The sequence below is a fragment of the Typopeltis vanoorti genome, chromosome 18, assembly GCF_054136105.1.
Source record: "Typopeltis vanoorti isolate ZY-2024b chromosome 18, IOZ_Tvanoo_1.0, whole genome shotgun sequence".
In the NCBI taxonomy this organism is placed as follows: domain Eukaryota; kingdom Metazoa; phylum Arthropoda; class Arachnida; order Uropygi; family Thelyphonidae; genus Typopeltis; species Typopeltis vanoorti.
In genome coordinates this window covers 92613177-92625942 of record NC_143566.1, presented here as the reverse complement: position 1 = coordinate 92625942, position 12766 = coordinate 92613177, and the positions used below count along the sequence as shown (strand labels likewise).

At 36.0% G+C, this 12766-nt stretch overlaps 1 protein-coding gene across 1 annotated transcript in view; it reads left to right on the top strand.

The window, feature by feature from the left end:
- Positions 1–12766, top strand: part of LOC150096936 (uncharacterized) — a 198119-nt gene that overhangs the window by 24153 nt on the left and 161200 nt on the right. Inside the window, exon 2 of the mRNA XM_090408096.1 lies at positions 11639–11746. Coding sequence (XP_090264222.1) covers positions 11639–11746 — 108 coding nt within the window. The remainder of the gene's footprint in view (positions 1–11638; positions 11747–12766) is intronic.

The window sequence follows — 12766 nt, the reverse complement described above, 5'->3', positions numbered from 1 at the left end:
GATCTGATTGCGTTCGTACAGCAGAATTCCTCGCAAATCTGCAGGAACAGGTGTTGAAGAACCCTGGCATTGGAATTCGGGCTTTGTTCGTGGAGTTGCTAACTGTAGTCAAGCCCTGGATAACAAGGGTAGCCAATGGTAGGCCGTATGTATGGCAGCAGAATTCGGCCCCTTGCCACACCTCTGGGAAAAGTCAAAAATGGTTGTCTGAAAATTTCTACGACTTCACCAGTCCAAATGTTTGGCCTCCAAACTCCCCAGACCTTAACCCCATGGATTATTTTGTATGGGGCGCAGTTGAAAAAGACACCAATCGCACTTCCAGTAATACAAAAGCCCAGTTAATGGATAAAATTAAAACAGTTTTTGCGGCCCTTCCCAGGGAGACTGTAGCATCAGCTTGTTCGAGGTTCCGAAGCAGAATTGAAGCTGTGATCGATGCTAATGGTGGTTATTTTGAGTAAATCTTGTTGATAGTATTGTAATTAACTCTGCCTGTAATGTTTTTTTGTCAATTCATTAAATTTAATAGATACAAAGAAGATTTTCTTTTTCCTTACGAAACTGTCAAATTTATCCCGAACACCCTGTATATGCGCACGCACACACACACACACACACACACACACACACACACACACACACACACACACACACATGTGTGTGTGTGTGTCCCCTTGCATATCAATACAGCGCTCCCAGCTTTCTTGCCACTTCTGGAATGTGTCCTGAAAATCTTCTTTTTGAAGAATGTCAAGCACCTTCTGTGATTCGTGCTGAATCTCTGCAGTGGTGTCAAAACGGTGACCTTTTGAAATGGATCTTCATCTTTGGGAAGAGGGTGAAGTCTGCAGGAGCCAAATCTGGTGAGTAGGGTGGGTGCGGAAGTGAGATCATGTTGTTTCTGGTGAGAAACTCGTGTGTGAGGAGAGCTTTGTGACAGGGTGCATTGTCGTCGTGGAGCATTCACTTTTTCGCACGTCACAGATCTGGTCGTTTTTGCCGAATGTCCTCCCTCAGATGCCTTAAAACCTGGTAGTAGAACTCGCTATTGATGGTCTGGTGCCTGTGGATGAATTCTCGATGCACAATGCCACGAAAAAAACAATGAGCATACACTTGGTCGAGCTGTGGACCTGCCTCGCCTTTTTCGGTTGTGGAGATGATGCGCTCTTCCACTGTGAAGACTGTTGCTTCATCTCAGGGTCGTACCCGTACACCCAAGTTTTGTGACCGGTAATGATCCTCGACATGAAGGATGGGTCGAGGAACACCGCGTCGAAGTCTGCTAAGACTTTGACGCGGTGTTCCTTCTGCTCCTGGGTCAGCAGCCTGGGGACGAACTTGGCAGCAACATGGTGCATGTTCAAATCACATGTGAGGATTGCCTGGACTGTTCTGTATGACACACCGACAATGGCAGCAATGTTGTAGAGTGTTCTCCGATGATCCTCATGCACAAGTTGTCAAATAGTTTGACATTTTTTTGGGGTTGAGCTCGTTGAAGGTCTTCCTGATCTCTCATCATCTTCCAGTGATGTTCTTCCACTCTTGAAGCACGCGTGCCACTCAAAACAGCTCGAATGACTCATTGCAGCATTGCCGTAAACTTGCCGAATCATGTCAAACGTCTCTGTGGCAGATTTGCCCAGTTTGCCCATGCAAAATTTCACATTTGCTCTTTGTTCTAACTTGCTGTCCATGATGAAATCGCAGATTTGGTAATGCAGGTGGTCAGAATAGCATCAGTTTCACAGCTCCTGTTGTACACAGGACGATGTCTTTTGGCACACTGACTTATCAAGGTAGGTGCTTCCTGTGACTGTGCGTACAGCCTTGTGCTGCCATCTGTTGGCGTGTTACAAACCTAGTCTCGAAACTTTTTGATACCATCTCGTATATATATATAATATAATTTTTTTTTTCTCTCTACTTTTTAAACTGTTTATAAATTTCTGTATAGAGTAATATACAAATTGTTGAGAAACTGGGGCTAGGAAGTTAAAATTTTTCATTGAGATAGCTTTTGGTGTATCCAGTTGGAAAAATCTGAAATGCATATTTTTGAGCAATCTAAACATTTTTGAATTACACTCAGAGCTTGAATTGCCTGTGTCTCAAGTTTTTTTTTTTTTTTAGTGTTAGCATTGTTTTGACCTAGATAAACACTATTTCTATTTCTTATTAGTTTAACAGCTAAGAAAATGTTTTTGGTGCAATAATCATACTTGGGTTAAATGGTAGATGTACTTAGACAAGTGGATAAAATGTGCCATTTACTGTAATGATTATAATTAAAGGTTGTATTATAGGCTGGTAAAAAGGCTTGATGTAAGAGAATTTAATGTACTTTTAAGCTGTTCATCTCTTGATTGACACAAATGAGAGTGACTAATGGAGTACCTCAGGGGTCTGTACTAGGGCCACTACTCTTTAATTTGTATATCAATGAAATAGGGAAAGATTTAAGAGGGAATATTCAGTTGTTTGCTGATGATGCAAAACTGGGAAGGACAATAGTTGATAAAGGTAATGTAGATATCCTACAGGATGATTCAAATAAATTGGCATTATGGACAAAGAATAACAATTGTCAGATGTTGCAAAATGTAAAGTTATGCACCTCAAATTGGAAAGGTTTCATATGGTGTATCATATTAATGACACTGAATTGCAGGAGCTTGAGGCTAGGGACTTAGGGATAATGGTGGACAGAGAGTTGAAGTTCAGAGGGCATATTGCAAAAGTTGATAAAATGGCTCAAAGGATGACTTGGATGTTGAAAAACACTAACAAGTAGAGATTGTCTTAAGTCTGATTCAGCTGCATCTTGACTGCAGATCTGGTCACCCTGGTTTCTTGGGAACCAGGAGGTAAAGAAGATTCAGAGACAAGTGACTAAACTGGTGACAGGTCTATGGAATGCTTCCTATGACAATAGGTTGAAGGTTTGTGGATCAAAGTTTGATTGATAGATGGAAAAGATGGGATATGATAGAAAAATTTTAAAATATTAAAGGGGATTTATACAATTGATGCAAAGGAAATTTTTGAATATATATGACAAATAGTCAGAGAACTAGGGGCCATCTATGGAAGTTGTGTAAGAGTATGGTTAGTAGGGGGTATGTAGGCTACATTTTTCCATGGATGATGAGTGGAATGGATTGCCAAAATTAGTTAAGTTGGTATGATAAATTTTGTGTGTATAATAGTTAGCTTGGGTCTCCCACAATGAATCTCTGCACTCCATGGAAATGCAATATAATAACAATGTTCAAATATTATCAAACTAGGAGGCTTTACAACTTACTTTCCTTTCTTTCCTGCAACAAACTTTCAGGAGCCTCTTGAGAGGCTCACTGAATGTTTTTTTTTCTTCTTCCCTTCTATGTTATTTGATATAACCATTTTCTTGTAGACATGTTTTTCCAAGTTTAAAGCTAAATATAATGAAAGCAGTCTGTGATGGTTGTATCTACAATATCTCTTATCTGTAGAGGGAACATCTTCCTTATAATTCCTCAAAGTGAGTTTTAGATGTTATCAAGTTTAGGCTTTGATAACATCTAAGCATTAATAAATGATACTTGCTAATCAGAAAGCTTATTTTGAATATTCATGTTTCACATGTGGAAATAGGTTTAATAACTATAGTGGGACAATCAGCCTATCTGCATCAACAAGTGCTGTCAAAATGTTGCAGCATATGTTGATGGTTATTTCCACCAAACTGGCCACCTCCATGCCTCTAATCATGTATGAACATGGACAGCTACTGGTCAGCATCCATAAATGATTCATCTCCAAACTCAGTGAACCAGCTTTTAACAGTCTTCCCATATTGTTTTCCCCCATTAATACAACCCCCAATTCTTCAAGAAACACAGTAACATTCTTTCTTCTCTTAGTTGGGCTCTCAAAGCGATGGAAGATTTCCTGTACCAAAAGGAAAGGTGGTTTGCTCTGTTGTTGCTTTGTTTGTCTTCTCATTTTAGAATTAAAAAATGATTATGTCAGAAGATAGTGCAAGAGTGTCTTTGCAAATATCACATATCTATCTTAGTCCGGACGTTTATAAACCTATATCCTTTCTCATTATATTTTTCAATATTGCCTAATTCCAGATATTTCCATATTGATTTCTGCATGACCAGAATAATTTGCATTAATAAATGATACTTGCTAATCAGAAAGCTTATTTTGAATATTCATGTTTCACATGTAGAAACAGGTTTAATAAGCCTAGATATCAAGACTTGTCAGATTGCACTTTTCTCTTCCATTTTAAATTGACTCACACCAACTTCTTTCTTTACTCACTTAAAGAGGATAATCCATTATTTATTAATTGTAGTTCTTTTCTTTAATATATTTCTTGATACTTGGCCATCATGAAAAGGCTCCCTCTGCCATAAAGTTCATCTTATTATTTATGTGACACTTCCATGAAGTCCAACTCATTGTGGGAAGCCACTCAGTACTACATGGCCAACCAGCCTGGTTGGCTGAGTGGTTAGCGTATTTGCTCTCCATCCAAAAGGCTGCAGGTTCGAATCCCTCCATGGGCATGGATGTTTGTGATTGTCTGTGATACTGGTGGTGGTCGGTGGTAGATGGCGTTGGTGTAGATGATGAAGGTAGTTGTGGTTGGTGAAGACGAAGAGCTGTAGAGTAGGTGCTCTCCCTTGATGAGTCTTTGGACTCCCTGGAAGTGTTATGTAATAATCCACTATCTAGTTCTCAAACCACTGTTTACTATATATAGTTCACCATCTACTTACATTGTCTTCTACACATGATGTAGTATTTGTGTTTTAATTGCAAGTGTGCTCAGTGTAGTTTGCCTGTTTTATGAGAAGAAAAACCATTTTGCCTCTGTATGATATGGGGGTAATTCACCTTAAGTTAAAAAGCCCATATAAAGATTCCTCATGTCAGTATTTAGATGCCTGAAGCTTTTCTTACTACACATGGGCCTTGGTTTATATTACTTCAGAAAAACGCAATCAGTTGTAAAGAGAAAAAATTAATATTAATAACAAAGGAAAAATATTTTGTAGGAAAATAAGAATGGAAACATTTCATGTGAATTGAGCATTTAGGGAATTTTGGTGCCTATTCAAATATATGAATGTGAAGTGTAATAACACTCTGCCCATCCCTAATAATATAATATATATATATATATATATATGTATATATATGTGTGTGTGTGTATATATATATATATATATATATATATATATATATATATATACAGGGTGTTCGGGATAAATTTGACATATTTATAATTAATTATATTTTTCCGTAAGTTACATGTATTAACACACACTTCTCTTCATTTAAAAGTTTGGACCCTTCTTCATTCATATACAAGATGTCAGAAAGGATGGATAGCTGGAACCCACCTGAATCATGGAAGAGAATAACTTGTATCATGATGATTCGTGCCCGCCATCAAAATAAGGATATTACGACTGCTGCCCAATGCTCCCTGAATACAGTAAAAACAATCAGGCATGAACTAGAGACTTGCAATGGTGACTACGAGGATGTAGCAAGAAGAAAGATCCCTAGCAGACGATCTGATTGCGTTCGTACAGCAGAATTCCTCGCAAATCTGCAGGAACAGGTGTTGAAGAACCCTGGCATTGGAATTCGGGCTTTGTTCGTGGAGTTGCTAACTGTAGTCAAGCCCTGGATAACAAGGGTAGCCAATGGTAGGCCGTATGTATGGCAGCAGGATTCGGCCCCTTGCCACACCTCTGGGAAAAGTCAAAAATGGTTGTCTGAAAATTTCTACGACTTCACCAGTCCAAATGTTTGGCCTCCAAACTCCCCAGACCTTAACCCCATGGATTATTTTGTATGGGGCGCAGTTGAAAAAGACACCAATCGCACTTCCAGTAATACAAAAGCCCAGTTAATGGATAAAATTAAAACAGTTTTTGCGGCCCTTCCCAGGGAGACTGTAGCATCAGCTTGTTCGAGGTTCCGAAGCAGAATTGAAGCTGTGATCGATGCTAATGGTGGTTATTTTGAGTAAATCTTGTTGATAGTATTGTAATTAACTCTGCCTGTAATGTTTTTTTGTCAATTCATTAAATTTAATAGATACAAAGAAGATTTTCTTTTTCCTTACGAAACTGTCAAATTTATCCCGAACACTCTGTATATATATATTATACAAAAAACCTGGGTTTTTTCCATTTTCTATTTTAATTCTCCCACATTGCCTCCCCCCCCACTTCCTTCCAAAACACCCTAACTGCAGTAGTTTGCACATTGCAGAAAAAAGAAAAGCTACAATGCCCAGAAAAAGGTATGTGTAAATTTCTCTTCCTTTATGCTACATATATTTATTGATAAATATACATCTACAATGCCCTAAGAATCTGTGAGTAAAAAGCCACTGACATTTAAACAGGGGCACTCCTAAACAGAAGCATGCAAAATAGCCCTAAATATAATAATAATTATTCTCTTCAGTTTCAAACTTGGGCAGTTCAAATATTTCAACCATGATAAAGAATTCTGAGAAGAAAAAAATCTTCAGATCATCATTTTTCATGTTAATGCTTCTATGATTGCATACATGCTTCCACATAAGTAAAAGTTTTAATACTTTTAATTACTGAAAAATTATAATGCTCTTAAATGTTACAGTAGAAAAGAAAAGCTAAGCTAGTTTAAAATATTTAAAACAAGTCTTAAATTTCTAATTGATCTAACAAATATTCATTTAAAATCAACTTTTTTTTAAAGTCACTAACTTAACTTACAATTCTAAGTGTTCTATATTCACGTGACTTAGGAGACACAAGCTTTACAGAGCTGGTGATAGGTTTGAGATCAAGTCACATAGCCTGCAGTCCACACAGTATGCTCACTCATAACATGCACATTCATTTCCAGTAAATATGCATGTTATGAAACTTGATCTCAAACCTATCACCAGCTCTGTAAAGGTTGTCTCCTATTCATTTGATGTCCTAACTTTGCATTTCTGTGGTTGCTTAACAAAAGCTTGATTTGTTCATATAAATTTTAGGATCTCAAATGAAATATACTTATTGTTTGTTGTTTAAAAAAAAAAAAAAGAAGTTATTATTATGGATTGCTTTCTTATGATGTTTTATGTGTTTACCTTAAGAAGAATATTATTCATGTTATATATTAATTCTTGGATTTTCATATTAATAAATGTAAAAAAAAGCTTCTTTTTTTTTTTTCTTTTTCAAACAGATAAATTCCTAGTTTGGGAAAAAAAAAAAAAAAAAAAAAAAAGAGAGAGAGAGAAATCCAAGAATCTTCTTTTTATATTTGAGCAATAATGAAAACATGATTCTTAGGAGAACACTTATCATATTATGTACTGTTTCAGTGGATAATTTTTTTTTGTCATCTCACCCACAAAATGTTAGAATCTATAGTTAGAAACCATGGTATTCTTTGCATGACCTCCCATGAAGTTCATCTTATTATTTGACACTTCCATGAAGTACAACTCTGTGGGAAGCCACTCAGCACTACATGGCACTCATAATCCACTATCTAGTTCTCAAACCCCTGTTTCTACCTAATCTACCTACATTGTCTTCTACACTTGATGTAGTATTTGTCTTAATTGCATGTGGGCTCAGTGTAGTTGCCTGTTTTATGAGAAGAAAAACTATTTTGCCTCTGTATGAGAGGCAAAATCTTCCATCACTTCCAGTAAACATAGTGGTGGTATCATCTCAGAGAACGAAAACAGTAATCTTTCTTACCCACCTCTTATATATGCAGAACGTGAAAAATTGTGTTGCCTCACCAGTCAGGTGTCAGCCTGGGTGGAGCACCAGTTACCTGTTAGTTGTTTATTGTTGTTAGATAATAGCTCTGTGGTGTCCAAGGACTACCAGAAGGTACCATACAACCTACTATCTCTAACTCTTAACCTGCCATATAACATCCACTATTAGTATTTTCATCTGTTAATTGTTTGTGTGTTTGTTCTCTGGCCAATTTATATGTATATATGTTGCATTTGTGTTCCCTGACTTGGCCAATTTATAAGCTTTTGTTAATGCCATGATTACTTTCTACTCTGTGTAATGGCTACTGTTGAAGTTAAAGAAGTTAAAATGTTTGCTAATAAATTACTCTGAGACAAGAAAAATTCATACATTTTATCACTGACAATAAGTAATAAATAGGTAACTGAGAAAGAATGAAACATGTTTTCTCAGTTGTCAGTTGCTTGTGAAGAAATGGCAGGTGGGGGAGAAGAAAGAAACATTTAAGTTCCATTTTTAGAATGAATATAAAAAATTATATTTATAAAAATTAAGTTTTCATAACCCCTTTTAATGGTTAAAATTCTGCATATTTCATCAATAGTTGCAAATAATGCAATTCTCACTGTGTGTATTTTAAGTTATGCTGTGATTGGCTGGCATACTGAATGCTTTATAGAGATAAAATGCTACTTGAGTATTTTATTGTCTTATTGATTATATTCCATTATGATAAAATCAGTGATTGTCAATGAAAATGGGAATTTGTAATGACTACGCATGGATAGGCTTATGTGTTCGTCAGACATGTTGTAATAGATTTCACGGTATGATATGAACAGAGATGGATAAGAAAATAACTATTTATTAACTTAGAAGCTAATATTTCGCTGGTATTATATCCAGCATCTTCAGAGCACACAACACAAAGTTTGTTACAAAAGCAAGACAACCACAATCCGGTGTAACAGTGGGGCTAGTATAAGTAATTGCAGCATGCAACACAAGACTAAAATCCTAATATGGCGCCACCTAGGTTATAAAAAAAAAAAGTTCAAAATTTTGAAATAGTAGTCCAAATGATAGTCTTAGAAAGTTTTAAAAAATAAAATAAAAGTAATAAATATTAATTTGGTCTTAGGACGACTGTCTCCCAAATCTTTGGTAGATTTATACAGCCATACTTGTTAAAGTTTGGAGTATGTTTTAAGGCTTCTGTTGATTCCAGGAACAACCTCTCTGACTTGTAGAAGCTTCTGTGCATTACTTTTGTTTCTTTCCAATTGATCCTGTGTGCAAGGGTATCCAAAGCATGGTCTGCCAGACCCGACTTGCCATGGTGAAAGTCGGGTCTGGCAGACCATGCTTTGGATACCCTTGCACACAGGATCAATTGGAAAGAAACAAAAGTAATGCACAGAAGCTTCTACAAGTCAGAGCGGTTGTTCCTGGAATCAACAGAAGCCTTAAAACATACTCCAAACCTTAACAAGTATGGCTGTATAAATCTACCAAAGATTTGGGAGACAGTCATCCTAAGACCAAATTAATATTTATTGCTTTTTTTAAATTTTTATTTATTTATTTTTTTTAAAACTTTCCAAGACTATCATTTGGATCACTATTTCAAAACTTTGAACTTTTTTAATTTTTTTAATTTTTTTTTTTAACCTAGATGGCGCCATATTAGGACTTTAGTCGTGTGTTGCACACTGCAGTTACTTAACCTTGCCTCACTGTTACATCGGATTGTGGCTGTCTTGCTTTTGTAACAAACTTTGTGTTGTGTTGTGTGCCCTGTAGATGCTGGATATAATACCAGCGAAATATTAGCTTCTAAGTTAATAGTTATTTTCTTATCCATCTGTGTTCATATCATACCGTGAAATCTATTACAACATTTGTAATGACTGTCATACCCCAGTACTTGCAATAAGTAAAAATAAAGAAAAAACTATAACACTTTTTTATGAATATTAGTCAAGTGAGTTTTAATTTTTCGTCCTACTAGTTTCACCGATTTTTGCTATTGGCAGGGATACAATTGGTATGCAATATGAAGGTAACAGACTAATTTTTAACTGACAGTTCTAATTCATACAAAATTAGTATTGTGGGAGACAATGCCCGTGTCTCGGGAACATGATTTATTTGTTACGAGACATAATGTAATTGGCGTGAAAGTTTATTTCTTTGATGTTTAGTGATCTAATTAAAGTTTTCCAAATTTCCGGTAGGATTAGACCTTGATTCTTATTTAGGTTTCCTGTTGAACAGGCGACCATAGCAGCCTCCTTGAAGGTTCTGAAATGGTAGTTCTCTTCTATATAGGGCATATGATTCTTATCCCACTCAATAAGATGTGGTAGAGGCAAAGTGGGAAGAAAGGCCTGAAATATCTTGTCTGTTGTTTCTAACATAGCCTATGTGCTCCTTCTGTCTCGTTTTGAAGCTTCTAGAGGTCTGACCAACATAACTAACACCACAGGAGCAAGGTATATTATATACTCCAGAGTACTTGTAGAAAGGATGAGGGTCTTTCGGTGATCTTAAAAATTTCCAAATAGTATTGACCGGCTTGAATGCTACTCTAATATTGTGTGGTTTGAGAAGGATAGCCAATTTTTTTGGAAATGCTGCTGACAAATGGAATAGTTATAGTACTGATGTATTGGGTGTCATCACGTTGTCTTTGTGGTATATCCGAAAAGAGAATCTTGTTGCAGAGTCTTTTAGGATAACCATTTAAGGATAGCTCTCTGGATATTGTAGTTAATTCTTTTTGTAAGTCATCCTGGTCTGTGGTGTACTGTATAGCTCTTTTCTTAAGCATATGGATAATGCTAAGTTTTTGGGATATATGATGTGACGAGTTGAAATGGAGGAAACGTCCAGTATTCGTAAGTTTTTTTTCTATACACAGACAGGCTGATACTGTTATTGGTTTGTTTCTTTATTAGGATGTCTAGGAATGGAAGTTATTCATCTTTTTCAATTTCTAATGTGAATTTGATGGTATGGTGGAAACTATTGATTTGGTTGAGATAATCCATTAGTTCTTCTTTTGTATGATTCCAAATGATAAAGATGTCATCTACATATTTGTACCAAGTTTTCGGTTTTGAGGTAATTTGAGATAAGATTTTATCCTCTAGGTCTTCCATGAATAAGTCAGCACAAGAAGGAGAGAGGGGGGCTATCCATGGCTAATCCAGTATGTTGTTTGTATACTTTTTTTGCCAAACGAAATAGTTCGAAGTTAAACAATGATTGAACAAAGTAGTGATGTTTCTTAGGAACAAGTTGTCTAAGATGATAAAATCTTATCTCAAATTACCCCAAAACCAAAAACTTGGTACAGATATGTAGATGACATCTTTATCATTTGGAATTTTTAGTACTTTGCATTTCCTCAAAGTTTTTCATTGGGTATTGTTATTCACTTCTTTGATTTATTCTGTAGGTATTCACTCAACAGAAATGTGTTTTTCATTAGAATTGAGAATAAATAGTACAGAAAAATAGAGAATGTTAGGACCATTAATCAGCTGATGATGTGCAATATTCAAACTTAAATTCATTTATTATAATTGATTATTCTTTTGTTTTTAATGTTTCATTTGTAATAGTTACATTTCCTAATATCAAGACAGTTTTTTTTCATCAAAATAAAATATTTCACAAATAATTAGAAGGTATGTTTGGAAATTGACTTAGTGTTATAACTTCACTTTTTTTTGCATAATTTATAGTTCATATATAACTCTTCTTACACTATAGTTTTGAAATTAAGAAGCATGGAAAAATTAAATGTGTGTATGCAGAACATAGGTATATTTTTATTTATTTATTTGCAGGTTGTGTTTTTCTTATTGCTTTCTCATGTAGGCTGGAATGGGCCATCTTCCACTCTCTTGTCATGTCCACGTCATAAATCTAGGATTGTTCGCACAATCATTCAAAAGGTAAGGTTTTTTCCTTTCTCTTACTGTTGTTTATTGCCTTAATCAGATTATCTGATTAAATGATAATTTCCTGATTGTCTTTCAATTCATTAAATGTTTTTCATTAGAAATGAAACATGAAGGAAAGAGATATAGAAAAATATAGCATTGTGTAAGGATCATTAATGGGCTGGTGATATGGAATACATTGCTTTCATTTGTCAAGTTTTTTTTATCCCACATAACAAGAGGTATAAGAACCTATAGCACATCAGTGCTGTGTGTGAGCTGTGGATGAGAGTTGAGAAAGAAGAAACCTATTGGCATTCTTCTTCAAGAGCGTTAGGTTGAAATTGTTTGGAAACACATCATGAGGAAGGCTGTTCCAGAGGACAGGTAGTAGACTAAATGAGGTAGAGGAAAAGCATGTTTGATAAGTTTGCAGTTGTACTGTAAAGGGATGTTGAACAGCAGCTGCTCTTGTTTTAACAGGCCTAACAGCAAGTGGAGGAATGATGCTTGCCAATTTACTGGAGCACTGATCATGGAATGTACTTGTAGAACAGACAGAGCTGAAACATTGTCTATGAGATAGACATTGAAGTGAGCCTGTGAGGAAAGGATCATCTATGAGCTGAGTTTTCTCTCTGGACAGCATCAAGTATTTAAGAAGGTTTTAAGTGCACCACCTCAAATGTGTATACAGTATTCAAAGGATAGGCAGATTTGGGATTTATATAGGGTTAGTAGCTGGGTGGATGTAAAAATAGCTTCTTGAGCAGAAAAGAATGCCTAGTTTTTTAGAAACAGAGGAGGCTATTGATGCATTATGTGTGGTGTGTCCTTTTTCTGCAAATGGAGCTCTAGTGGGGCCAATATTGTCTCCTTATATACATATCTTACCTATTTGGAGAAAATACCAAGTAGACCTTAAAATGGAGCAGTTTCACCGGAAGCAACGAACATAATAGCTCGGGTGTGTGTACACCATTGAGCCCTTTCAAAAGATGTACAGATGGCGAGGCAGGGTGAGCTCTGAGA